Below are 27,715 nucleotides of genomic sequence, written 5' to 3'. Positions count from 1 at the left end.
TCTCAGTGTGACATTCAAGGCCATTCCTGGTCTAGCCCCAACCCATCTTTCAGCTCATCTCCTACCCACCTGTACCATAGGCTCTACCCCAGCTAGATTCTTCGTTTTCTTCTAAACACACGGTTAGCTTTTTTGTCTCCAAGACTTTCTCTTGCAAAGGGTCATGGTTAAGTTTAATTTCTTGAACTAGACTGTCTGGGTTCAAATCCTGGTTTTTCTACTTACTGTGTGATCTTGGGCAAGTTACTGAAGTATTCTATGCCATGAGTTCTCTGACTGAAAAGTGAAGTTAAAATGGTATTTCTCCTTCAGGAGCAAAATAATTCATAAAAGTCCTTAGAACAACGCACAGTAAATGCTAGCTCCTCATTTATAGAACTGGATCTCATTATCCTCCCCACTTAGCTCAAAAGCTCTGTCTTCCTTAGAGCCTTTCCTGACCACCCCACCCTGCCACGTGCTCTTCCTCCTGGGAAATCCTGAGTACTGACACTGTTCCTTTGGCACATGGTTGGTGTTCTTTGCTCATGCTTGTGTTTTCATTGATTGAGCACTCACTCAGAGTCAGGTCTTGTGCTCATGACAACACTTGGAGGCAGGTATTCTTCTTTACCTCACTTTGTAAAGGAGCAAACTAAGGCTCAGAGAGGTTAAGCGATTTGCTAAGCTTATAGAGCTAGGATGAGATGATTCTGGAGTTCCAACTCGGGTTGCCCACAGTTGCAGCCATGACACTCTCCCTCCTTTCCTAGAAAACAAGGAGTGGATCTTACACCATGGTTGCCTTCATTCTGCCCTTCAGGTGGGAGGCACTCAGTGTACTTCTGGTGATTTGATGGACAAATGTGTGATTTGGCTGCTTTTCCAAGTGTCATTCAGTGCCTTATGGTTGTGATTATCTTAATGATGATAAAGATACTGCATGATGTATCTTGACGGGCTTTAAAAAGATAGATTAGGAGCCGGGCCCGTGGCCTAGTGGTTAAGTTCAGTGCACTCTGCTTCAGCAGCCTGGGTTTGTAGGTTCAGATCCTGGGTGCAATACATGTCAGCCACGCTGCAGTAGCATCCCACATATAAAGTGGAGGAAGATTGGCACAGATGTTAGCTCAGTGACAACCTTCCTCAAGCGAAAAAAGAGGAAGACTGGCAATGGATGTTAGCTCAGGGCTAATCTTCCTCAGCAAAAAAAAAAAAAAAAAAAAAAAGACTATAACTTATTCTTCTTGGGTTGAATCCCATGTAAATCTAAAAAAGCAATTCACATTTATTTTTCCCTTAACTGTTCCCTCCTGTTGCAAATATGGCTACATGAGAAATGTCAAAATAGTCTTATTATCAATGCTGTTTTTGTCACAAAGGAGAATTTCTCATGACTCAGTACCAGCTAATTGGTCTGTCAATGGCTTTCTTTGTTAGGTGAGTTATTTGATCCGTTGTTGACAAGGTGCAAGCTGCTTTCCACCCACTCTGGGGAAGCTCCAATAGGTCTGACATTCTTTCACCCTCTAATCAAGATGCTATTAAAGCAGCCGACAGTTTACAGTGAAGGAGGATAAAGCTGTATTGGTTTTGTAAACAGCTGCTGGAAAGACAACTTGATGGAGCTTTCATGATGTACGAATGGTTCTCACTTTAGAGTGGGTGCAGGCATGTGATACAAAGACAACTTCTGTGATTTCTAAATTCATCAAACATAATAGTCTATCTCTACTGAGGCTGAAATCTTAAAAAACCAGGCCCATTCAGTCAACACATGCTTATTGAATTTGTACTAGGTGCCAGATACTATTCTAGGTATGAGGATATAGCAGTGACAGAAATAGACTAAAATTTCTGCCCTCTTGGTGCTTTTTCTTTTAAAACTTTTTATTATGGAAAAATTTCAGATTTATGCAAAAGAAGAAAGAATAATATACCCATCACTCAGTTTTAATAATTATCAATATTTTGTCATTCTTTTTTCATCTATCCCTCCCATCGTACACTTTTTTTATTGAATAAATTTGACATGTAACATTGCGTAAGTTTAAGATGTACCTTGTGTTACTCTGAGAACTTTATATGTTGTAATCTGATTGCCGATGTAGTGAGATTTACCACATTACATAATTATAGTACAATATTATTGTTTATATTCATTATACTGTGCGTTAGATCTCCATGGCTTATTTACTACTGGTTACAAGTTTGTACCCTTAAACACCATCATTCTCATCTCCCCTCCCCCACCCCCTGCTAACTACCATTTTACTTTCTGTTTTTTATAGGTTTAATTATCTTAGATCCTACATATAAGCGACATCATACAGTACTAGTCTTTCTCTGACTTATCTTGCTTAGCATAATGTGCTCGAGGTCCATCCATGTTGTTGTAAATGGGAGGATATCCCTCTTTCTCATGGCTGAATAATATTCCATTGCGTATATGTACCACATCTTTTTTATCCATTCATCCACTGATGGACATTTGGGTTGTTTCCATATCTTGGTTATTGTGACTAATGCTGTGATAAACATGGGAGTGATACATCTTGTTGAAATTCTGCTTTCATTTCCTTTGGGTATATACCCAGATGTGGAATTGCTGGATCGTATGGTAGATCTATTTTAAATCTTTTGAGGAAACTCCAGATTGTTTTCCATAGTGGTTGGACCAATTTACATTCCTACCACAGATTTATTTTTAATGGCGCACTTGAAAGCAAATCTCAGATATTAAATATTTTATCATACATACTTCACTATGAATCTCTAACAGATAAAGACTTTTAATAAAGACATAATTGCAATGTCATTATCATACCTAACAAAAATGATAAATTATAAATATCATTTAATATCCAATTCAAGTTCAATTTCCCTCAATTGTCTGAAGAATTTTTTTACATTTCTTTGTTTGAATCCAGATCCAAACAGGGTCTGCACATTATAGCTTGTGGAGAGAGCTCTTAGATCTCTTTTGATGTATACCAGGTCTCTTAGCTATTTTTTGGTTATAGGAATTGGATTGTTTACCCTGCATAAGTTCCCACATTTTGGATTTGGCTGACTGCATCCTCATAGTGTTGTTTATGATATTCCTTTATGCTTCACGTTTTGTATAAAATGATAGTTATATCTAGAGACTTGGTTAGATTCAGCTTCAATTGGGGAGAGAGTGCATTGGAACCAACATTCTAGTGGAAACTGGCTTGATGCCATTTTTGTGTGTCAGAGATGTTTCTGGAGGTGTCTTGGTGGCCAGAAATTTGGGTAGCCAGTATGAAAAACTTAGTTCTTGCACAATGTGGCAATTTTGATCCTCATGCCGTGAAACACTCCCTTTGTTCTTTCTTCCTTTATGTTGGCCTGTAAAGAAGACTTTTAAAAGTGGTTGTGTTACATGATGTTTGGGAGTGGCACCAACTGGAGGACCTAGGAAGATATTCCCCACATAAGAACAAGTTGGGTTTGAAACCCTCATTTGTCTGTGTCTTATGGGAACCAGGCTAACAAAAGAGAGAATAAGCTTGTAGAATAGCATGAATCTAAATTAGAACAAATAGTTGAATTAGAATATTTGAGGGGGTCTTTAGGGTTTATTTTGTGAAAGATTCCCAGGTGATTCAAATGTGCAACCAGGAATGAGAACCATAGATTCAGACAATAAGGCTTGTGAGGTCTTCAGTTTGCGGCACTCTTCAGCAGGCAGTCCTCCCTTGAAGCCTTGAGAAAGAAGCAGAGATGGTCAGAGGAAAGCAAGCTCAAGTAACAGTAGTAGGAAGTCTCCAATGACTATTGATTTGTAGGGATTTCAGTGGTATTGATGAATTTCTTCATCAATAAATGATGTCATAAACTTTTTTTAAGAATGGAGAATGGGACTTTGATTTGGGGAATCCAGAAATATCAAAGAAAGAAAGGATAACTCCAGAGAGCAAACAGAAGAATTGAGTTGTCATTTATTGACATGGGGAAGGGTTCTATTTCGAACATGTTATATTTGAGATGCTTATTATACACTATAGACTAAATGCTGAGTAGGCAGTTGGATATATGTCCGAAGTTCAGGGCTGAAAATAGAAATTTTGGAATCATGAAAATAGAGATGGTATTTAAAGCCATGGACTGGATGAAATCACTTCGTAAATGAGAGAATGGCTTCCTGGAAGCCACATGAAAAAGGTCCTTATAAGACCATTGTAAGGGTTTCTCTGAGGCATATCTAGGAGGGTGACTGCCAAGTCATAAAGCATGCTGATAACATTTTCATGAAATACTGCCAGTCTGCTCTACACTACGTATTTACCAGTTATACACTGCGCATACACTATGCACTTACCATTCCCATCAACAGTGCACGAGGATTCCCATTTCCCCACATCTTTGCCAATATTTGAGATTATCTTTCTAATTTTTGCCAAGCCGATGGGTAAAGCAGTTGTGTGTTGGAGCCGGCTCATGAAAGCAGATTGAGCACACTCCTTCCCAACTTCTTCTTCAGTAACTTCACACTAGTAGTTTAAAATTGGCAGGTGTGAGAGTAATCACACCACGGAAATTGGCAAATGTTACAAATTAGGACTTTCTCCCCTCAACCCTGAGAGCTGGTTTTTAAACATATATCAGCATACCAGGGGCTATAGGTAGTATCATACTGTTTGTATTTCTATTCTCTCATCACTAGTGAGTTTGAGCATCTCTTCTACGCTTGCTTGACATTCTGGCTTTCCCTTCTGTGAATTGCCTATCCTTATTCTTTTCTCATTTTTATGTTGGATTTTCTGACTTCTTTTTGTTGGTTTACAAAAACTTCTTATATATTTTAGATATTAATCCCTAGCTGCTTTTGAACATACCATACATCTTCTCCCAATGTGTCAGCTGTCTGTCAATTTTTTCTTATTCTTCAATGAAGATGTAGCCAATTAACTGAGATGTAGGTAAATCTCCCAGTCTTTTAAGATTTGTGCTATTGTAGTCTAGTTTTATGAAGTAAATCCTTACTTCATATTCATAAGGATATTCTTCTACATTTTCTTTTCCACCTTTCAAATGTAGGCCTTTAATCTATCTGGAGTTCACCTTTGTATATGGTGCACATGGGGCATCCAACTTTATTTTTTCTTCATAAACTGTCTGTTTCACCAACACCATCTTCCAAATAATTTATATTTTTCTCACTGATTTTTAGTACCAACTTTACATATATTGAGGTCCCATGGGTCTGCTTCTGAGCTCTCCATTCTGCTTCACCGTTTTATTTGTTCCTGTAGTAGCCCCATACTATTTTTATCACTATGTGGTAATGTATAATATCTTTCTTTGCTCTTGCTTTTCAAAATTGATTTAACTATTGAAAATTTTATTTTTCCTTATATATTTTATAAGTTTATTGAAATTCCTTAAAATTTGAGTTCCCTCTGGAATTTTGGTTGATATAACATTGAATTTAGAGATTAAATGGACATTTTTACAATGTAAAGTCATCTTATCCATGGCATATCTTCATTTGTTCAAGCTTCTCTTATGTCCTTACACAGAGTTTTAAAATTTTCTCCATAAAGTTCTTGCGAGTTGTTAGGTTAATTTCCGGATATTATGCTGTAGAGTTTCATTGCTGTTGTCAGTGATCTCTTATTGTCCATTATATTTTCTGATTGCTTACTGCAGACGTAGAGGAAGCTATTGATTTTTAGAAATTGATCTCGTACTTGGCAATCTTATTGAACTCATTTATTACTTGTAATAGTTGATTGTGTTGGGTCTTCTATGCTGATGATCATATCATCCGCAAACATGACAGGAGGATTTTAGGGGTTCTACCCAGTGCTCTGTTATTCTATATTTAACTACCTCTGCTAGTTGGGTTCCAATCTGGCAGCCCAATTCTGACAGCCGGATGACTCTTGTGGTCCTCATGCCCTGTACGTTCAGATTCTGGAAATGAGCCCTTGTATTCTTCCACTGTGAATGGTATCCTGCCCAATACCTCAGTCCGTGTAAGAGCTGTGGCCCTGTCTTCTTTTGTCTCTTTCCCCTAACCGTTTTCTCATGGTTTAGGGTCCCGTTAGCCACTGACAGACCTTCCTGATGCTGACTATCTGGTGGTCTGCCTGAATTTCTCAATGATCCCTGCTGCTCAATGCTGCATTTCTGTGTCTTGAATGCCTTAAAGGACACCCTGTGTAGGTAATGCAAAATGAGGATCAACATAGGCCTTCACATCAGACAGACTTAAATTTAAATCTTATTTCTGCCCCAGGGTACGTCAAACAAGTTTTACAGCCTCCTGGAGTCTGTTTCTTCATTTGTGAAGTGAAGGAAGTAAGGGCTCATAGGTAGGGATCATGCAGGTGTCGCTTAGTAATGCCCCTTTCTCCACACTGATGCTGACTACTGATGCTGAGCACCTCCTGGGATTGTGGTTTGTTGCTTCTTTGTCCAGGAACCTTCATGTGCCTTCAGATATAGTCGAATCTGAGCAGCTGTGGCTGGACCATATCCCCATGTGCCTTCCCATCCCAGCAGATGGTTCAAGTTCCAAGTTCTGGCCCCATATCATTGCCCCATCCAACTCTTGTTAACTGGGCAGTACCTGGTTCTAAGACTTGTATGACCCATGGGGTGTTCCAGGAAGCATGACTCCAGTGAGTACTTGCATTCTTGATGGTGGTCTAGGGAGTAACTTCAGTATTTTGGACTAAGGCCACCAAACGAGTAGAGAATTTGCCCATATACTGAATGGTGTTGGGTGTAGCAGAAAAGGCCAGTAGTCTGGCTGGTTCTAACAGAGACTTCTATTATAGTTAAGAACAATTCAGCTAGCCACACCCTAACACCTACTAACAGTAGTGTCTCTGAGGGATAGCTTAAATCAGCAATAAAAGTGAACTGTATACCTTGGGAATGTCACTAGCAGCACCTTCTATTAAACACAGATCTTTATGAGTTTCTATGACTTACTAACAATAGGGGCTCATTTACAATTGCTGAAAGCCAACCAAGGGCAGATTACCTTCCTCCTTTTAACCAGTTTAAAGAGGTGGGCGAGGTCAGACAAGAACAGGGTGTGATGAGAGCAGGGAGAGTGAGGTGGAATCCCCAAAGGGAGGAGGAAGCATCTGTGTCACATTAGCATCCCTGAGAGCAAACGAAGATGATGAACCGGCAGGGGCAGGGATACTGGCAGCTGACCAGGGACTGTAGGGTGGTCATGGTGCTTAACTATTGCATAAGTGCCATGGATTTTAGTTGACAGGATGCTGCACCTGATGCAACAATGTGACGTGACTGTTGCAAACAACTGTTTTGATATTTTGAGCTATGCTAATAGAAGCAGAGGACCTAGAAAGAGGTGGCAGTTTCTCTCCTCTGCACTCAATGGGACGCCCCATTCATTCCTGAGCGTCACATTCAAGAAGGCTCTGGATAAGCTGGGATGCATCACGAAGAGTTCCTCAACACACTGGTGAGTGGGAGGGCAACCATGTCACATAAGGAGCAGCTTAAGGGATAGAGAATGCTTGTCCTGAATACCCTGGAGTCAGAAGCGATCTGGAAGTCTCTGGGGTAGAAACAGCCCAGTAAGGAGACGCAGGGAACCAGATTTTAGCTCCCAAGGTAGGAAGAACTTTTCAACAAGGCTGGTCAAAGATAAAACGCCTGCTCTCAAAGGAAGTGAGTCCCTGGTTACTGGAGGTGTTCAGCTATGGCCACTCGGTGGGAGGATATTGTACAGGGGGCTCAAGAAACAGGAGGGGGGCCATTTCTAGTGCCTGGAATCAATGATTCAAACAGGAAAAGGTGCTCTGGTGTGCGCCCGACACTTAGCTCTGCTCTTGACGAGTCTCCGACAGACATTCATTCGTTTAACACCTGCTATTGCCTGGTACCGTGCGTGGTGAACACAGAAGTACAGTGTGGTAGTTTGTCTATCAGAGCCAGAACAAAAAGGCCTCGGAGAGAGTTGTTCAGATGTAACACTGCTGACTCAGTGTTACAAACTTCAGTCTTGGGGAAACATGGGACTCATTAAGTCCCTTCGTTAAGGGGACTCATTAAGTGTCAAGTAACACCTTTCCTGCCATATGGATGACAGATGAAGGAAAACCAGGACGTCAGCATTCGTCACCACTTTCTGGTTTTTGGAGGATGGAGAAGGGGACCAGGAGAGAAGAGGGTGAGAAGGGGGCCAAGCACCAAGGGAAATAAACTTCTGGGATGGCTACTTACTTCTCCCGTTCTGCCGCTACACTGACACCCATGGGTGTAATTATTCAGCTTGGGTATAGCATTGACTAGGATTTTTACAGCAAGACCTGGAAACAGGTAATTGACTGATGGACCTACTTTGGGCCATGCACAAGGCTAGACACTGGGTAGCCCAAAAAGGTAAGACAGTCCCTGCTCCTAAGAAGGTGGTAGGAGGGCTTCTAGCCTAGGCATGGGGGACAGGGAGGCAGGCCAGATTCGGTTAGCTAAGGACACTAATGGAGGAATGTCTGCACCCTGTGTCATGGGGTGCTTCCCACATTCACTGGGCCAGGAGGTGTTCCGAGAGCCTGCCTCGGGCTGCGGTGGAAATATCACAGCGGCACCACCTCCACGCAAGGTTAACCAGGGTACCCCCAGACAGTCCTAACCTCGAGGCCCAACCTTCAGTCGGTGGAGGGGCTGCGGGGTCACAGGCAGCAGGAAAGCGGAGGCAAGCACGCGCTCCTCGCCTCCGTGCCCCCTTCCCGGCGCGTGCGCGGGACCGCCGCCGAGGCCTGTGCGCAGTCCGGGCGCCCGCACTGCGCGCGCGCGCCGACCCCGCGTGGGTCCGGCTCGGGCTCGGGCGCGCTCAGACGGCAGGCGGGAGGGCCGGGCGAGGGCGGGAGCGGCGCGGCGGGAGGCTCCGCAGCCGGGCTCCGCAGACAGGCGCCGGGCGGAGGAGCGCGCCCCTCGGCCTTTCCTCTGCGCCCGCGCCTTCCCAGCCGGCCGCCCCGAGAGGACCGGAGGAGGCAGGTGGGGCAGGAGCGCGCGGGGGCTCCGGGCCGGCCGGGCGGGCGGGGCGGTTGGCAGTTCGGGGAGGGCGGCGCGGAGGCGCTGGGGGCGCCGGCAGCCTCGCGGCCGCCTCCACTGGGCGCCAGTGTCGCCGGCTCCGGGAGGCCTCCCCGGGGCGGCTGCGGGGGTGGGGGCGGCGCGGCCCACCGGCGAGGATGTGGGTTCTCGTTTCCGTTCCTCGCGGACGGTTTACCTTAGGATGAGACGCGGCGGGGTGGGTAGGATGGGCCGGACTCCGGGGCGGAGGAGCTGGGTTTGGCCCCAGCTCTGCCGCCCCAGCCTTGACCGCCCTGCGCCCGGGGACTGCCTCCCGCGGGCATCCGTGTGCTGCGCGCTGTGCGCGGCCCTGGTCGTTTTCCTGGAACGGGCCTCTTCAGATCTCTCGCGTCTCCCTTTGCTTAAACTGTTTAAGAAACCTTTTGCCAGTGGGAATTCAAAGCTAAAGCAAATGACTTTGCTTCCAGTCTTTTGCTTCCCCGAGATTCCTTAATTTTAAGTCGTGGGAATTGGGAAGGGAAGTTGGCGGAAATACTTGCGCTGAAACCTGTCCTACACAGAGACGCGGTTTAGAGACGCATCCTTGTGGATTAGATGGATGGGTTTATATTGTCAGCTTTCTTTTGAATTACACCTCGGGTTGCTCATTCATCCAGCGACTACTTACTCAATTGGGATTTAAACTGTTTGAGACAATGTTTTGATATGTATCAGAGGATGATATTCTCCAGGGGTAACAACTGGCTCTATGTTGCAGGCTAGACTGTGGTTCGTATTGCAGCAATGCCATGGTGTAAATCGGTGCCTTTGAAATATTTCAATAAAGAAACACTCTCCTTCTTAGAAACACCCCCCAAATACTTTGTACTTCACTTTCACACTGACATTTGTCCTTTATGAATCTTCTGCACAATTTAAAGGAAGTCGTCTGAATGTCAGAAGATCACGTGGTACAGGACATGTAGCAACTGTGGAGGGAAAGCACACAACTGAAAATGGCAGCAGTCTCCCTTTCTACATTTTTATGATGCAAAACCATCCCGGTGCTAACTTTGTTCACATAAATATGCATCTTTAAATACTTTGATTTGAGATGAACTACCTGGTCTTCAAGATAGGATCTTGAAATGTAATGAATATGTTTCTATTTTATAGGAGACTTGGCACATGATATGTTTGTAGGATTTATGTCAGACATTTCAGGTTTAACAAATACGTTTCCCGCCAGCAAGATTTTTTAAAAAAGGGATATTTATATGGTGTCTTTGTTTGCTTATGACAACTCCAATTTTGAAACATATCCTAGTGATCTTTATTTTATAGAAGCAGCTTAACTCTTTCCCCCTGTTTAAACCTCCGAATATCTGGTTACTTTTAGGCTTACTGTTCCCTTGTTCATTATGTATAATTATCTTGCTATGGGTTCGCTTCGTTTGTTAGTTTTTGTTTCTTGTTGTTTGAGGCATCGGTATATTGTTTTCTCATCTGGAGTTTGAGCAGCACTGTTTTCCTTCAGTGATGCTTAAGAGAACTTTCTGTGACAAGGGAAGTGTTCTTTGCACTGTTTAGTATGGCAGCCACTAGCCACATATGGCTTTTGAGCACTTGTCTGGGGCCAGAGCAATGGAGGAGCTGAATTTTTAATTTAACTTACATAGCCACATGTGGCCAGTAGCTACCTGGTTGGGCACTGCAACTTTAAATTGTTAGTCCCTCAGTAAGCCTCCCCTGGCCCTCTGGAATCGAGCATTTATTACAGTTATACTGTAGTTACGGCTTTCTTATAGGAATCCTACAGCAGGCTGTAATCTACATGAGGGCAAGGGCATATCTGTTTTCTTTACCTTTGCTATGCCCAGCCTAGGACTTAGTAAGAAGCTCTGGATAAATATTTGTTGAATGACTAAACAAACTTCTTGAGGGCAGGTATCTTTTATATTCTCTCTAGGGCCTAGAGCTGACTAAGTATCTAGTACTGCAAATACCTGCTTAATGATTGAACAAATTTCATGTAGGTGGCAAATAAATAGATAACTGGAGATATGTTTTAGATGCTTATTTTGGTTAATTACTTTTTGGAATGTGAAAATAAAGACTCATGAAAATGAAGACTCACGACAAAATACTTATGAGGCTGAACAAAAGGACCTCATGATGGCAACTCGTGGGGACACAGCTTGGGCCTCCTAGCTGAATAGCTCAAGGATGCCGCCCTTGAACCATATTCCAAATAAATTTGCGGCAGTCTCTCGCCCTCAGTGAGATTCCTTAATGAGGCCCTAACAGCCTTGAATCACTCTGAACTTAGCGGGCAGCCTACTCACCACCATTCTGTGTTAGGGCATGGACAAGGAATCCTTGAAAAGTCATGAGATAGCATAGGCACGTTACGAGATGCTTTTGCCCAGAGCTGATGTGTGGTGATGGTGTAGGATGGGATTCCTGTATACATCAAAGATTGGGGAATTTGATTCTAGTTATTGCATCTGTTAGGTACACAGTTAATTAGGGCTGACTTTTATAGGCTTACCTATATCACCTGTCATCACCAGTTAACCATAGCAGGATTTGAAAGTATGTACGCAGTTCAGATCAGTACCTCTCTAAGTTTGACCAAGATTCCCAGGTGTCATGCATCTCAAAATCCAGAAATGGCTTTTAGGGAAGGATTCTAAGACTATCCAAAAGTCTGTAGAATGCATAATTTTTTTTGGTGGGACAAAAGGTAGAATGTTGGGTTTTTCATGAAGGAAAGGAAATGGGACTAGGGAAAAATGCCATGAAGACGCAAAATACAAAGAATGTTCCCTACACTGGTGAGGTAATGTAGCTTCTCTGGGCTTCAAGTAGCTAACTGACAATGATGAAGTTGATTACATCTTTTTGAGTGAATCATCTTTCTACCTGGAATCTAGGATTTGAGTATTTATTAAATATGTGTAAGACACTAATCTAGCTCCTGTGGCAAGTGATAGTTGTGTAGGATACAGGTCTTATCCTAAGGATCTCAACAGTCTACAAGGAAACGAAAAGTGCTCTGGGGATGACTTTCAAGAAGCATTTTTGAGTGGGAAACCCTACTCGCTCTTTGAACAGGAGAGTTGGAAAGCTGGCCTCTCTTAACCGACTCAGAAAGACACCACTTAACCACTCTGCTGAAGAAGTGAGAGTATAAACAACGTGACTGAGTCCTGAAGTGTGATTGTAGTCAGATTACTCTCCCTAAAACACAGCTTGAATCGGGACACCCTCCTTTAAAAAAAAAATCGGCGATTTCCTGGTCCTCATGGAATTGAGTGGTTTGGTGTTTGATCAGGTATTTAAAGTCCCTAAAAATCCATTACAGCCTTACCTCTTACTGTTTTCCTAGATGTACCCTGAGTTCCAGCCTGCTGTTCCTTTAAAGTGCTCCCCTTTAAGTTTCTGCCCCAGTTTCTGCCGACTCATCTTTCAGGACCCATCTCAGGTGCTGCCTTCTTCACTGCACCCTTTCTGATTCTCAGGAGCTCCCATAGCAGATATTGCTTGTACTCACATTATGGAACATATCCCATTCTGTTTCATCATCTATAGTTATTAGTGCTATTTTATTCACCCTAGTAGGTTGTAAGCTACCGACAAGCATGGACCATCTCTTACTCCTTTTCGTATTTTCGGAATCGTCTAAAATAGTGCAGTACCTTGTACATAGTGATTAGATGTTTATTAAATTTTATTTCTGTTCTTTGACTTTAAAGGAAGCTTCACACCCTGCGTGGGATATTTTGTCCACACTGGCTGCCAAGCAAGTAGAGGCCCACAAGTAGAAATCCTGAGTTACTTCAGCCCTGAGAAGCTAGAGTTTTGAGGAGCGCTGTCTTTGTGCTGTGTGTTACATTTTGGAATTGATAATGTTTAAAGAAGATCCCCATGCTATGTGACACCAATTCCTTGTTATTTTCCTATCTATGTGGTTAATAATAGTTATTAACTATTAGTTAGTGGTAACTAATAGTCAATGTGAAAATGATTCACAGTATTGGGTGGCAAGTAATTTTAGCATTCAAGAAAACTTGAGTACCTTTAACGTGGTAACTCTGGATTAGGTTAACATACAATATCCGCGTCCATGTAAACATGCACCTTATGAGAAAAAAGGAAATATCTTACTCTTTACTGGTTCCTACTAGTATTCAGAAAACCTGCGAGTCAAGTTGGAAAGGAACTAGTTAGCTCAGAGAGGTGACTATTTCCTTGGAGAAGGGTGGTGATAGTAAAGATGACTAAGTTAGATGTAGGGTTGGTTACCCAAGGACGATAGAGCACACATTGAGTAAGATCTAGCATGTATTATATGCTAGAGGAAACCGTCAGTTAACCATTTTTGCTTATTCTATTCTTTCTACTGAAATAATCTAAAATAATTTTATTTGGTTTTGTAATATGGTTTTCTGCTTATATTTAAAAACATATAGAGATTCTTAATATTTCAGACTTTAAAGAATTGATGCAAAAGAAACTGGAAGGTTTTTAGCCTCATAGTTCAGTTTTACTAACATTTTCTCTGCTTTCTATGTCATTTCTTATATGTGGGCTAAGAGTGCGGCACCCGTCTAATTTAGAGCAAATTTATTCTAAGTGCTCATATTTTCTGGGAAAAAGGGCTGATATAAGCGATGTGGTCTAAAAGGCATGGCCTTCCATCTTCTAGAATAGAATGAAGAACTCCTGTACATTGTTAGGAGGTGAAACAGTGTCGGTGAGCTCTTCAGTTGGTACGAGTGATGTGATTAATTTTCAGTAAAGTTTTCTGGGCTTTCAGAAAATAATGAGAACATTCCTAACTAGGTTATTTTCATGTGATGAGTGCATGGCTTGAGCTATTGGGTGACAGATGATCTAACATGTCAGATGCCGTGAGAAGTTAACAGATCCATCAGCAAGGAATAATGTTCTCGTTTGTTATTGTGAGTAAAGAGAACACCACCCATTTAGATTAGCTCGGCATTGAAAAAATGTCTTCACCTATTGTTGGGAAATAATATTACTCCTGAGTTGATATTACCCCTGAGCTTTGTCTGAAAGGATTGCCTGTGCTGCTGACTCAGTGAGAGGGAGTGTGCAGCAACATACATTCTTTAACAGCAGTTTGCTAAAACCAGGTTTTTTCCTTCCCCTCTAAAAGAGATTCTTGAAGGTTGAAGTTAAAAATGTCAGTAGGTTAGATATTAAAGAATGTAGGCTTTTTGTGACTGAAAGCAGTCATTCTAAGTTGCATACAAATATAATAGATATGCTGTTTTTTCCCTCTCATTAAAGGTGGCTTTCTAGAAGATGACCATAGAAGACCTTCCAGATTTTCCATTAGAAGGAAGTTCTTTGATTGGAAGATACCCATTTTTGTTTCCAGGTTCTGATACGCCGGTTATCTTTTCCATTTCTGCAGCGCCAATGCCTTCAGACTGTGGTATGTTAAGTAGCTGTGTTTGTTTCTATGAACTGGTAGCTTAATGTCTGTCTTATGCCCTTTTTGCACTCATAATTTTTCCTAAAACCACTTGTTACGGTTTTGATGAAATTCCGAAAGTTTTCCTTTTTCAAAAATATAATTGCTTATTGCTTTTTCTGCCTCTTAAGTTAAATGTTTTATTTCTGCTGTCAGCATTTTTACTATGTAAAAATGTTCATTTTAAGTACCATGGTGGATTTAGAGGATTTTATTTTTAGAATGCAATAGTGCTTAGACATCTAGCATTGTTCTGCTATTGATGTATTTTGTTTAAATATACTGACTTGCTTAAAAAGCCATATACTAAAAAAAATGATTTAAAAGCACTGTGAAATAGCCATCTCTAAGGGCCCTGTTGTCTCTGAAATGCTAGGATTCTAATTAACAAGCCAGATAATCACTGCCGAAACGATTCAAGCTTGGGTGACATGTAAGGACAAGTTAGTGTTTCAATACGCAAGCAAGCCTTGTTAGGATCCTGTCTCTGTGGTCGCCAGTGTGATTATCAATGGATACACAGATAGCATATAGTAAAACAAACAAATGAAAAAGCCATGTTTTCTGGGCTTCTGCTTATGCAGAAGGTGAGACCTTTCCCTGGGATACGGAGTGAGATTGGTTCATATTTAAATTGGTTCATTTAAATTTCCTCTGTAAAATGTAAATCTGGAAGTATTCTAGTTTTTATCTATTTAGACTTATTTCCCCAGGACCATATTTTATCAGATAGTTGGTAGGGGAATGAAAGAAAACCAGGAGATAAATTTGATAGATTTGTTACATTTGTAATCTAGTTACAGTTTTTCAAGTAAAATATTGGGTCACTGTTTCAAATTGTCTTCAGAGGTAGAGATGACGCAGTTTTTAAATATTAGTAGGTATACAGTTACTGGATTGGGAATTTTTCTTTTTAGTCATATCTATTCTAATAACTGCTCATCTCCAAGTACGCTGTTTTTATGTGTTCAGATTCTGCAGCAGCTTATCTTGCAATCTTCAAAAATATTATGTAAAACCTGTGCCTAGATCCTAGGAATTATTTGCAGCTTTTCAAAAATTGACTGGGTTTATTTTCAGTTGGAACAAAATCAGTTATGCGGGGAAAACCTTGAACTAAGGCCCTTTGTACCCAGCTTGTGACCCTTACCTCACTGTGTCTTTGGTTATAGTTGTCGTATTTCCTTTCCTAGCCTAAAGCTCTTTGGAATGGGGTAGCAGTCATGTTTTATTTTTGTTTATCTCATTAGGGTTAATATAGTCATTTGTTGATATTAGTTGCTCAGTCAGTGTTTTTTGAATAGGTACATTGAATGAAAGGTGACAGTGGATATTGACCCCTTTGTATAACTGAAATTAAACATTGCCTATCTTCTTAGAATTAGAGATTCTTAGAATCTGAATGGTCCTATAGCTCAACTTTCCCTGCTCAGTTCCCAGTAGAGAAATTATATTTTTTCAGGATCTCTGACAGGTAACCATTCAGCCACTTGGATGTCTTTGATAGTGGGAAACTAACGAAGTAGTCCATTTCATTGTTAAAAAAGCTTCAGTTGTGATAAAATTGTTTTTGTATATGGACTCAAAATATGTCTCCTTGAAACTTTGGCCAACTGGTACTACTTTGATATGTGGAACAAACACTTCTTTATATGATAGCCTTCAAATATTTGGAGATAATTTTCATATTTTTATTTAGTCTGTATTTCCTTCGGCTACACATTTCTAGTTCCTTCACCAGGCCCTCATTATCAGGATTTCTAAACCCTTTTCATTCTAGATGTTTTATTCTTAGTATACTCTACTCAGTGTCCCCTTAAAAAGTGGCATCCAGAATTGTTGTTATTAAGTATTTATTGAGGGCCTGCTATGTGCTAGGTGCTGTCCTAGATGCTGGGGATAGCACAGTGACCAAGACAGACAGACATTCTAGTAGGGGAAACAGACAATAAACAAATGAATAAACAAAACATAATATTATAGACTATAATGAGTTCTGTGGAAAAAAGAGACAGGGTGCTGTGAGAGAGGATGGGGAAGAGGGGCTGTTCTAGACAGGTAGACGCTGAAGGAACAGGAGAGTCGGCCATGAGAAGAGCCTGGAGACAGGTGTTCCAGGCAGAATAGGAAGTTGAAGACACAGACTCGGGGAAAAACTGTTTTTTTTCTTTCTTAATCCCTAAGGATGATAGATAGCGATTGTGGCTGAGAAGTGACGTGACTGAGGGGCAGAATGGTAGGGGATGATGTTGGAGAGGACGACAGGGCTAGATGATGCAGGCTCATTTAAGCCTCAGCGAATGGGAGCCACTGAATGTGAGAATGAGATTAAAACCAAGAAACAAAGAAAAACAAACCAAACTACACAAACCAGAGCTTAGACATGCAGCTCAGCGTTGACTCTCAAGGTGGTTCCCTGGAAGACTAAAGGTTTTTGGAATCCTTTGCTTTGAATGCCATCGGAACCAGTTTACACAGAACACACATTACATGTGCTATAAACCCCACAATACATTATTATTTTTGCTTAAACAGTGAATTATCTCTTAAAGAGATTTAAATAATAACAGAAAGTCTTATTTACCCATGAAGTTACCAAAACAGTGCTCTTCATTCCATTGTGTAGATCCAGATTTCCGTTTGACCATTTTCCTTCTGCCTAAAGGACTTTCTTTAACATTTCTTGTGGTGCAGGTCTGCTGGTGAAGAATGCTTTCAGCTCTTAACGTGTTTGAAAACAGCTTTATTTTACCTTCTTTTTTGAAAAATATATTTGCTGGGTGTAGAATTCTAGGTTGATAGTTTTTTCTTTCAGTACTTAATGTTGCTCCGCTCTCTTCCATCTTGCATTGTTTCTGACAAGAAATCTGCTGTCATTGTTGTCTCTCTGTATGTAACATGTCTTTTTTTCCCCTTGGCTGCTTTTAAGATTTTCTCTTTATCATTGGTTTTGAGCAGTTTTATTATGATGTACATTGGTATAATTTTCTTTATGTTCTGTGCTTAGGGTCTGTTAAGCTTCTTGGATCTGTGGGTTTCAGGTTTCATCAAGTTTGGGTAATCATTTCTTCATATATTTTTTTCTGCCCCGCCACCTTTTAGAAACTCTAGTTACACGTATGTTAGACCACTCCAAGTTGTCCCACATCTCACTGATGCTTTTCATATTTTATTTTATTTTTGAGGAAGATTAGCCCTGAGCTAACGTCTGCTGCTAGTTCTCCCCTTTTTGCTGAGGAAGACTGGCCCTGAGCTAACATCCATGCCCATCTTCCTCTGCTTTATATGTAGGACACCTGCCACATCATGGCTTGACAAGTAGTGTGTAGGTCCACACCCAGGATCTGAACCCGCAAAATCCGGGCTGCTGAAGCAGAACGTGCAAACTTAACTGCTGTGCCACTGGGCTGGCCCCCTTTTTTTCATATTTTAAAAATTTCTTTTCTTTCTGTGTTCCATTTCAGATAGTTTCTATTGCTATGTGTTCAAGTTCATTAATCTTTTCTTATGCAGTGTCTAATCAGCTGATGATCTTATCCAGTGTAGTTTTCATCTCAGATGTAGTTTTTATCTCTAAAGTTTGGTTTGCATTTTTTATATATAGTCCATGTATTTACTTAACCTTTTGGAAATTTAGAAAACAGGTATAATCACTGTTTTAATGTCCCTTTCTGTTAATTATAATATTTTGTCAACTCTGCGTCTGTTTCAGTTGATTTTTCCAATGATTATGGGTTGTATTTCCTGCTTTCTTTGCATGCCTGGTGGACTTTGATTGGATGCCAGACATTGTGAGTTTTACATTGTTGAGTGCTGGATATTTTTGTATTCCTATGAACATTCTTGAGTTTTGTTCTCGGAGGCAGTTAAGTTACTTAGAAATGGTTTGATCCTCTCAGGTCTTGCTTTTAGGATTTGTTAGGTGGTTCTGGAGCAGAGGTCCTCTGGGGCTAATTATTCTTCACTATTCCTCTACCCAATGCCATGTGAATTTTTTTCCAGCCCTTTTGGTGGGAACAGGCACTGTTCCCGGCCCTTATAAGCACTGGGCACTAACCCCTCTAATCCTTTTGAATGGTTCTTTCCCTTGCCTCAGGTACCTCCTCACAAGCATACGTTAAATGCTCAGGTGGGAACCTCCGCAGATCTCGGTGGTTCTCTTGCTGTGCATCTCTCTCTGGTACTCTGCCCTGTGAACTCTAGCTGCCTTGATTTCCTTGGCTGTCAGCATTGTCTCTTCAACTCAGGGAGTCTGCTAGGTATTTTCTTGGTTTCCCTTTCTCTGCTCTGGAGCCTGGAAACTCTCAAGACAGAAACCTGGGGCAATTCTAAGACTCACCTTGTTTGTATCCTGTCTCTGAGGGATCACTGTCTTTCATTGCCTGATGTCCAGTGTCTTGAAAACTGTTTCATCTGTTTCCTTTGGCTGTTTGGTTGTTTCAGATGGAGGGGCAAATTTGGTCCCCATTATGCCATCTTGACTTGAAGTGGGACATCCTCTCCCCTCACTTTCTTTTGATTAATATTTTTTTGCCCTATGGGAGCTTAAAATTTGGATGTAGTTAGATTTGTTAATATGCGATATAGCATAGAGGTTAAGATTATAGGTCAGTCTGGCTTTAATCCTGACTGAACCACTTACTAGTTGTGTGATCTTGGACAAATTACATATTTTCTTTATCCCTTTGTTTCTTCTTTGATAAAATGAGAATAATATAGTACCTACCTCATATGGTTGTTATCAGGATTAAATAAGTTAATATATGTAAAGTGCATAGAACAGCCTGGCATTTATTAAGCACTTGATAAGCATAACATTTTATCGTTAATATTTAAATGAGGTGACTGCTGTTTGCCATTACCTCAGTGTATAATTACTGAAGCATTGTTATACGCTTTAGTATTTATTGGGCTAGTCCCCCCTGACTCCCAAACATTATTCTTCTTGGTTCAAGTGTTCTTGCTTATTTATAACTCTTACATTTACTTTCTAGATCTTTGCTACTCAAAGCATGTTCCTTAGTCTAGTAGCATTGGCATCACTGGGAACTTGTTAGAAATGTAATCCCAGGCCCCGCCTGAGACCTGCTAGATCAGAATCTATATTGTGACAAGATCCCTAGGTGATTCCTATGTATGTTAATGTTTGAGAAGCTCTGGCACAGACGAACTGTAGAATAATTTTGTCTCTCTCCTCCCACGAATAAATCAGTTTTCTGATTTCTTTTGCTATTATAATCAATGCTAGAATAAGCATTCTTGTACATGTCTCCTTAGGACGCATATAAAAGAGTCTGTTTAGGTATATATTCAGAAATTTCTCTACTGGAAATGCCCAATGCCTAGTAAAGTGACTGATCCATAAATATTTAGTGAATGGATGAATCAATTAGACCAAAAAAAAAATCCAGTCAACTGAAATTTATAAGAAACACACCCAAATCTATGAAGAAACTATGCAAGGTGCTTTTCCACGCTGGATACTGATCCTTTTCTGAGCACAGAGGACCATTTTGCTGTCTGAGATTTTGGATAGTATCTCCTTCTAGTTTTAGTCTTTCTGATTCTCTTCTAGTGGACTCCTAGTCCACTTTTCTGCATGTCCTTGGTTTTGGCCTCTCCTTTTATCTTTTTGTTATCCTGATTCTAAAAGTAAGAATTATATGTACATGATATCATTTTGGAAAATATATAAAAGTACAAAGAAGAAAATTTAAAAAAAACCACCAGCCCTGCTGCTCATGCGTGCTGTTAAGATCTGAGCTCAATCGTGGGTTCTCTTAGGGGCAGCATAGTAGAGGCAGGAAGAGAGACCTGGTTCTCTGCCCCGCATTTGCCACTTGCTAGCTGTGTTACTTTGAGCAGGTGTTATTTAGTCTGAGCTCTGGTTTCCTCATCTGCAAGAGGAGAATAATAATATTGCCAGATAGGGTGTTTGTGAGGACTTGTAAGGTGTTTGGTGTAAATGGTAAGCACTCGGCAAATGTTGGCTTTCTAATGCTTCCCTTCTTCAGATGCCTCTAGTTTTTTAGATTCCCTGTCTTTTTAAGGATTGTTCAAGGTAGTAGAATTTGATTTTCTTTCATTCTCTTTTATTCTCTAACCATAGGTCAATCTAACTTTTCTCTGAATTTTAAGGAAGTGAGTTTTTTTTTGGTGAGAAAGATTGGCCCTGAGGTAACATCTGTAGCCAATCTTCCTCTTTTTGCTTGAGGAAGACTGTCACTGAGCTAACATCTGTGCCAATCTTCCTCTCTTTTGTGTGTGGGATGCCACCACAGCATAGCTTGATGAGTGGTGTGTAGGTCCACACCCAGGATCCGAACCTGCGAACCCTGCGCCACTGAAGTGGAGTCCACAACCCACTATGCCACCAGGCCAGCCCCTTAAGAAAGAAGTTTTAGGAGATATTTGGATCATGTTGTATTTTTTCTAGTATTCCATGTTTTTTGTTTCGTTTTGTTTTGCTGAGGAATGTTTGCCCTGAGCTAACATGTATGCCAGGCTTTCTCTATTTGGTATGTGGGTTGCCGCCATAGCATAGCTGCCGACAAGTGGTGTAGGTCCACAGCCAGGAACTGAACCCAGGCTGCTGAAGTGGAGTGTGCTGAACTTAACCACTAGGCCATGGGGTCAGCCCAGTATTCCATGTTTTTACTGATACATGTTCCAAAACAACCCCGTCACTTTGTCCCAAGGTTTCACTTCTGCATTGTCAGATATCGTTTCCTTATGGGTTGGCATAGCTGTTCCCCTCATGCTTCTTCAGTGGGTAAAATAATGCCTGTTTATTATAGAAGATTAGGAAAATGCAGAGAAATAAAAAGAATATTTTAAATTACACATTGTTCTAGTACACTGTTGATATTTTGCCATTTTTCTTTCCTTATATGTATGTTTCAATTATAGATGTGGATCTACTGTTTATGACATATTTCTGTTTGAGAGGTGAAAATATTGGTAAAATTTGACAGATTTTCTGTGCCTTAGAAATAGTTCTTGGAAAGTTGAGTGTTTGAGATTAGGGTTTGTACACTCACATTTTTGTTCCATCTATAATGAAATGTGGTATGATAAATGGAAATCTCATTCTCACAACAGTTCAGGAGTGCCTCATACTTTTTGGTGATCCTGACTTTGGTTGTGAGAATTGCTTAAAGTAAACCTACTTTTATTAGCATCTAAAAATATTTGTATCATTTGAGCCCTGGTCATATTGTCTGTTATTTTCAATGTATTCATTTGGAACTTTGAATAAATTTAATTTTCACCTTTTTAATTTCAGAGTTTTCTTTCTTTGATCCTAATGATACATCATGCCAGGAAATTCTCTTTGATCCCAAAACTTCTGTATCCGAATTATTTGCCATTTTAAGACAATGGGTTCCTCAGGTCCAGCAAAACATCGACATTATTGGAAATGAGGTAAGGAATTCTTAGATTTTAAGTTTTGCATTGTTAGCATTGTTAATGGTATAGATTTTCTTTTTCCCCAATATGAATGGTGATAAAGGAGAAAGCTTTTAAAGACCCTGATGTTTATTTGTTTTTCTTGGAGCAGTGAGTGAGGACCGTACGTTCTTTCCCTTGTTCCCCCTGCTCCTCACTTTCTAATAGCTGCATCTGTGACATTATAGACTCTTGGTGGGAGCAGACATTTTCCATGTTTATTTTCTTTGTACGAATTAATTTTGTAAAGTTTAAAAAGTACATTTCATGAGGGGATTTGATTACCATCGGGTTTTATCTGGGTGGCCTGATAAAGATCTAGGCTTAAATATGATTTTTAAAAACATTTTATTTTTCTGAAGGAGGGATGAAAGAATAATTGGGCTCCCTGGCCAGCATGTTGTCATGTCGTAGGAGGAGGGAGCTTATACTTTTTTCGAATACCATTGCACCCATTAGAAAGAATACTTTGCTTATTCCTTGAGAGGTTAGAAACATGTTTGTAGTGCCGGATTATCTTGAAATATTCTTAAGAATTTCCTTCAGTCTGATGACAAGTTCGGTTTTCATTATTGTTGTTGGGTTCAGATTTAAAATATATCCTCAAGTGAAGCCAGTTCTATCCACACATTTTGTTGAGAACTAATTCAGATAAGCGTTAACTTGATTAATAATGTGGTTCCCAGCATTGGTTTGAAATCAGTTGACTTCAGGAGCCAGGTTGTAATCGTGTCTTCCTTGGTTTCCACAGATTCTTAAGAGAGGTTGCAATGTGAATGACAGAGATGGGTTGACAGATATGACTCTCTTACATTATACTTGCAAGTCAGGAGCTCATGGAATTGGTAAGTATGTGTAAAACTATTAATTGCTCAGAACATTTGTATTTGTGCTTGTGTAAAAGCTATGTTTATGCCAGCCAGAGGCCCTGTGAGGACACCTAGCTGATGATAATAGTATTCCCTGAATAGGCAAGGATTCAGTTAGGTCCTTGCAAAAACCTTGTTCCCTTTTCTCCCATTTCTCAAGGGGGTCTTTATAGCCTCCTGGCACCTCCCAGCTTTTCTGGAATAAGCTTCATGCTTGCGTGCTCTCTAGGTGAGAGTAACTGGTAACACCCTATAATCTTCCTGAGAGTTTACGGAAGGTTTGACAATCCAGGCATCCCAATCCCCTCAGACCCCGGTCTTTAGGCTTGTCTCAGGTCTGCTCCTATTCACTTAACATGTGTTCATATTTTCCCAAATTGGTATTCTCCTGTGCTTTATGCGTGTAAACCTGCCTCTCTTACTTGACTGTGTATTGTAAACATCTGTCCCTGTTTCAGTAATCTGATATAAGGCTTCTTAAACTATGGATGGTGAAGGACTCTTTTGTTTTTTTTTTGCAGTATCATGGACTGATACATTTGTAAAATAAAAATGAATTTTAATATAAAAATGAAATAAAGACATATAAAATATAAGCCAAAATGTTTTTCAAAGGCGTAAAATTACAGTTTTATTGAGATATTCAGAAGAAATGATTATATAGAGAAAAAGAAATGAGTTATCAAAACTACAGACAAATTGTAGCTTGGAGCTGGCAGTGGTCCACGGAGCACACTTTGAGTGGCGCTGGACTAGCGCATTCTTTTTAATGGCTCTATAGTATTCCATTATGGATGTCTCACAATTTATTTAACCAGTTTCTTGTTATTGTACTTGTAGGTTGTTTCAGAATTTTATTCATAATAAAAAAGTGCTGTGATGAACATCTTTACAGTTAAGTGTTTATTCGTATCCCTGAGTATGATTATTTTCTTAGAATAAATTTCTTGTAAGTGAAACTTTTGAGGTGTAAGTGTGTATTCAGTATGCTGTTTGCTTTGGCTTTTTAAATGAGGTCATAGATAGCCATCCATTGGAACTTAAAATTGTACTGAAGAAAAATAATTTAGAAAACCTTCTTTAGGTGATGTTGATACAGCTGTAAAATTTGCAACTCAACTTATTGATCTGGGAGCAGATGTTAGTTTGCGGAGTCGCTGGACAAATATGAATGCTTTGCATTATGCTGCTTATTTTGATGTCCCTGAGCTTATAAGAGTGATTTTGAAGACATCAAAACCAAAAGGCAAGTACTATGAGATCACCAATAGATGTTACTAATTGAACATTTTATTAGTGGCATCAAGATGATAATTCAAAGAGGTTTTCCCTTCTAATCCATCTTGTTCCACATGACCTCCTTTCTAATTTCTTTTTCCAGAAATAGTTTAAAATTTCTTTATTGAAGATTAATTACTATCCTTTCACAAAAAGGCTTTACAATGAATAACGAAATAAAAACATGTTCTCTGGGTTTTTATATCTCTCCAAAGTCCTCAGTATAACCTGGATTTTATAAAGTGTAATTGAATCTTTGTGCTTTATAATTCTTTTTTCTTATTTGAGTAGCCAGAAATAGAGCAGTAAAGCCTTCAGAGCTAAGCATTGAAATCATAAAGAATATGTATTTAGGTGGCATCCAGTTCTGAAATTCTGTGATTCCATTAGAGGATGAAATTTGGGGGTAATTTTTTTCTCTTCCTCTCTTGATGGTGATATCCTAAAATTGAACATCATAATGTCTAAATTACAGCCCTGGCATTTTGACCTTCTCTCTGGTCTTCTCAGTGGGTCAGTTTTCTTTGGAGAAAAATATGAGAGCAAGTGCAGTAGTATTGCTTTAAGTTAAAGGCAGCATGCAGTGTTTTCTCCATTTGTGGAAGACTCAATGGGTAAATTCCCCAGAATGTTTGTTTCTAACCTTTGCTTTGTTTACTTGTCCATTTGCTCTTTAACTTTTACCTTTTCACTTTTTGAATGACATTAGGAAGAAAGCCTCTCTTGACAGTTCAGTGTCTTTAATAACTCAGGAGAGTTTGTCCTGAGCGTGTCTTGGTTGTTTGCAGTTGTGGGTAGGGCATGTGGAGTGGTGTGGTTTAGATTAAGGTGGGATTAGCGGAACCCAGAGGTCTATGGAACCCTTGTAGAAAACATTCTAAATGGGATCTCCAAGTCTGGAGGATTTCCTCTGTCTAAGTATAGCATCATGATGATTTATGGGAAGTTATTAAAATGTCCTCAGAGTCGCAAGATTCCTTTTCTTACTGTGAAGTCCCAATTCATTTGTTCAATAAAGTGTTATGAATGAGTACATATGTAAGCATTTATATGTTTAGTTAGTCTTTAACGTATTCCTAGTTTGAAAATTCTCCTTTGTTTTACCTACCCCTTTTTCGGTAAAGGGCTAGATAGTAAATATTTTAGGCTTTTTATGGTCTCTGTTGCAACTACTTGCTTCTGCAGTTGTGGCATGAAAGTAGCCATAGAGAATACGTAAATGAATGCATGTGGCTGTGTTCCAATAAAACTTTATTTACCAAAACAGATGGTGAGTTTGATTTGGCCTGTGGGCCATAGTTTGCTGGTCCCTGACCTAAACCCTACTACCTCACTGTAGTTGTCATGGCAAATATACAAGAGGTTTAACAGGAGATTGTATTGATAGTTACTTTTGCTAATGTAGTTATTTGCCTTTAATTGCTTTTAAGTATAGTTTAGTTTGTGATAGTTGGAAAACCCATGATAACGTCAGTCCATTTTATAATGAAATTTCATTGTACTAAGAATATAATTGGTTAACTGGATTGTAATATGAAGATTTTGTTCCATTGTGAAATGGTGCACCTGGTGGGTTGGTTTAAATCTCATAAATGGCTAAGAAATCTCCTCTGCCAACTCCCCCTCAAAAACTCAGCCTGTCTCCTTTTACATTATAAGAGCTAAATTTAAAGTTTTAGTTAATACGCTTGTGATGTTTAATTGCAGATGTGGATGCCACTTGCAGTGACTTTAATTTTGGAACAGCTCTGCATATTGCCGCGTATAACTTGTGCGCAGGTACTGTGAAATGCTTATTGGAGCTTGGAGCAAATCCTGCGTTTAGGGTAAGTGGTTAAATTAAAAGTGAAAAATATTAAAAGAATTAAAATGTCTAACATTATCTCCCAGTAAAGAGAATTTGGATGTTGCTGTGGAACTCTTATATGAGCAAAGAATTTATGATTTTGTGCCCCATATAAAAGGTAATAAATAAATAAATAAATTTAAAGCATAATAAATAAATAAATAAATAAATAAATTTAAAGCATAGCAGTGACTTTCAGTCTCCTTATTTTGTTAAGCTCTACAAAACTCATTTCATTCAGCAAAGTAAAAAGCTCCTTAAAGTGTCATCATCTTTGAGTTTAAGCATCTTTCATTTGGGCTTTTGATGTATTTATAAAAAGTTAGCTGTTAAATAAAAATGCATATATTAAAGTTGTATTTCTGTATTAAATGATATTTTAAATTCTTTTGGAAAGAAATTTTATTCCAGGCAATTTAAAAAATTGCATATTTAAGAATGGAGTAAACCTTTAAAAATCAAATTAAAGGAAAAATTTATTTTTTCATGGTAATGTCACTGATTAACAAAGTTAACACTCAGGGTGGAATTTCATAATCTTTAAATCCTTTGGTGTTTTATTGTCTTCACAGAAGCGGCTTCCAGTGTTCTTTTCCCTTGTGTTAATGACAGTGACTGGCTCTGGCAGGGTTATTAGCTGGGTCTCTGCCTTCCCGTGAAGGGGCCGAATGGGCAGTCCTCCTGCCCGTTTTCCTCTTGTCTCCCCGCCTTCTTGTTTCCCCTCTCCTCCCTACTTGTTTGCCACTTTTCTTTCTGTTTAACCCCATCAATTAGTTAGTTAACCTCACCCTTCCTCCTTCCTTCTCTCCTTCCTTCATACCCTATTGTTTATTGGGCACTGGGAGAATACAGCAATAAATAAGATGAAAGTTGTCCTCGAGGAGACTAATCTGCAGGGGATGATGGACGAGTAAGCCGTCAGTTTTACTGTAGTGTGTTAAGTTCGGTGTGTTATGATACGGGGTCAGGTGGTGTCTACACAGAGCACCATGGGGTCACATAGGAGGGGCGTCTGTTCTAGCCTTAGGAAGGCTTCCTGGCACAAGTGACATTGAGTGCTTAAACATAGTTAAGAATTGACCAGACAGAGGAGGGAGGTGAGAAAAGAACTTTAGGTGGAGAGAGTAGCCTGCACAAAGGCCAGGAGATGATAATTTAGTTTGGCTGCAATGTGAAGGTGGTATGTGTCTGCTTTCGCTAGTACAACCGTTGACACAGCCCCATTGGTGGAGAGAATATTTTGAATTTAGTAAGGTGTAGTAAGGTACATCATTGAGGTAAATTACCAATTCAGGCCATAAACAATTAATTATAGATTACCATATTTTGAAGGTTAATACTTAAAAAAAAAAAGTGGTCACATGTGGTCAGCAGTAGCCCATGGATACTACTCTGATAACCACTATTTTAGAAGAAAATAGAATTCTAAATTAATCATGAACAAGCCTTCTTATGTTAGCATATCATCGTTATTTTTTTATTATTTAGTGTTTTTTTTAACAAAAGTTTTCGTTGCTAAATTTTATAGGAATTGACAGAAGTGTGTGACTTATTCTAGAAAAGTGAGGACTTAAAATCTGAAGTAAAATATTTATTGTAAACACTGCTTACAATTTATCAGTACAGATTTTTTAAAAACAATTTTTCCCTCTCTCTCCTTTTATCCTTAGTACATATTAGTGTTGTACATATCTTCATTATGTTTTGTATTTTTTCTTTGAAATCTGGGATTAAAATAGTTCACCATCATCTCAGAAATTT

General features: G+C 39.8%; 1 protein-coding gene across 14 annotated transcripts in view; it reads left to right on the top strand.

The window, feature by feature from the left end:
* Nucleotides 1-27,715, top strand: part of CLIP4 (CAP-Gly domain containing linker protein family member 4) — a 74,029-nt gene that overhangs the window by 6,077 nt on the left and 40,237 nt on the right. For 3 of the 14 annotated variants that reach the window (XM_023619302.2, XM_023619300.2, XM_070235630.1), the window contains exons 2-6: nucleotides 14,326-14,473; nucleotides 21,798-21,937; nucleotides 22,713-22,806; nucleotides 23,915-24,076; nucleotides 25,816-25,934. In XM_023619302.2, the coding sequence (XP_023475070.1) occupies nucleotides 14,341-14,473; nucleotides 21,798-21,937; nucleotides 22,713-22,806; nucleotides 23,915-24,076; nucleotides 25,816-25,934 (648 nt within the window). In that variant the 5' untranslated portion in view covers nucleotides 14,326-14,340. Of the gene's footprint in view, nucleotides 1-6,428; nucleotides 7,454-8,748; nucleotides 8,992-9,083; nucleotides 9,245-14,325; nucleotides 14,474-21,797; nucleotides 21,938-22,712; nucleotides 22,807-23,914; nucleotides 24,077-25,815; nucleotides 25,935-27,715 lie in introns of those variants that run through there. The other 11 variants (XM_023619305.2, XM_070235628.1, XM_023619304.2 and 8 more) reach the window with 10 other exon arrangements.

Source organism: Equus caballus, chromosome 15 (assembly GCF_041296265.1).
Source record: "Equus caballus isolate H_3958 breed thoroughbred chromosome 15, TB-T2T, whole genome shotgun sequence".
NCBI classification, from domain to species: Eukaryota; Metazoa; Chordata; class Mammalia; order Perissodactyla; family Equidae; genus Equus; species Equus caballus.
The sequence above is the reverse complement of the archived record's forward strand: the minus strand, read 5'-3'. Positions and strand labels throughout refer to the sequence as shown.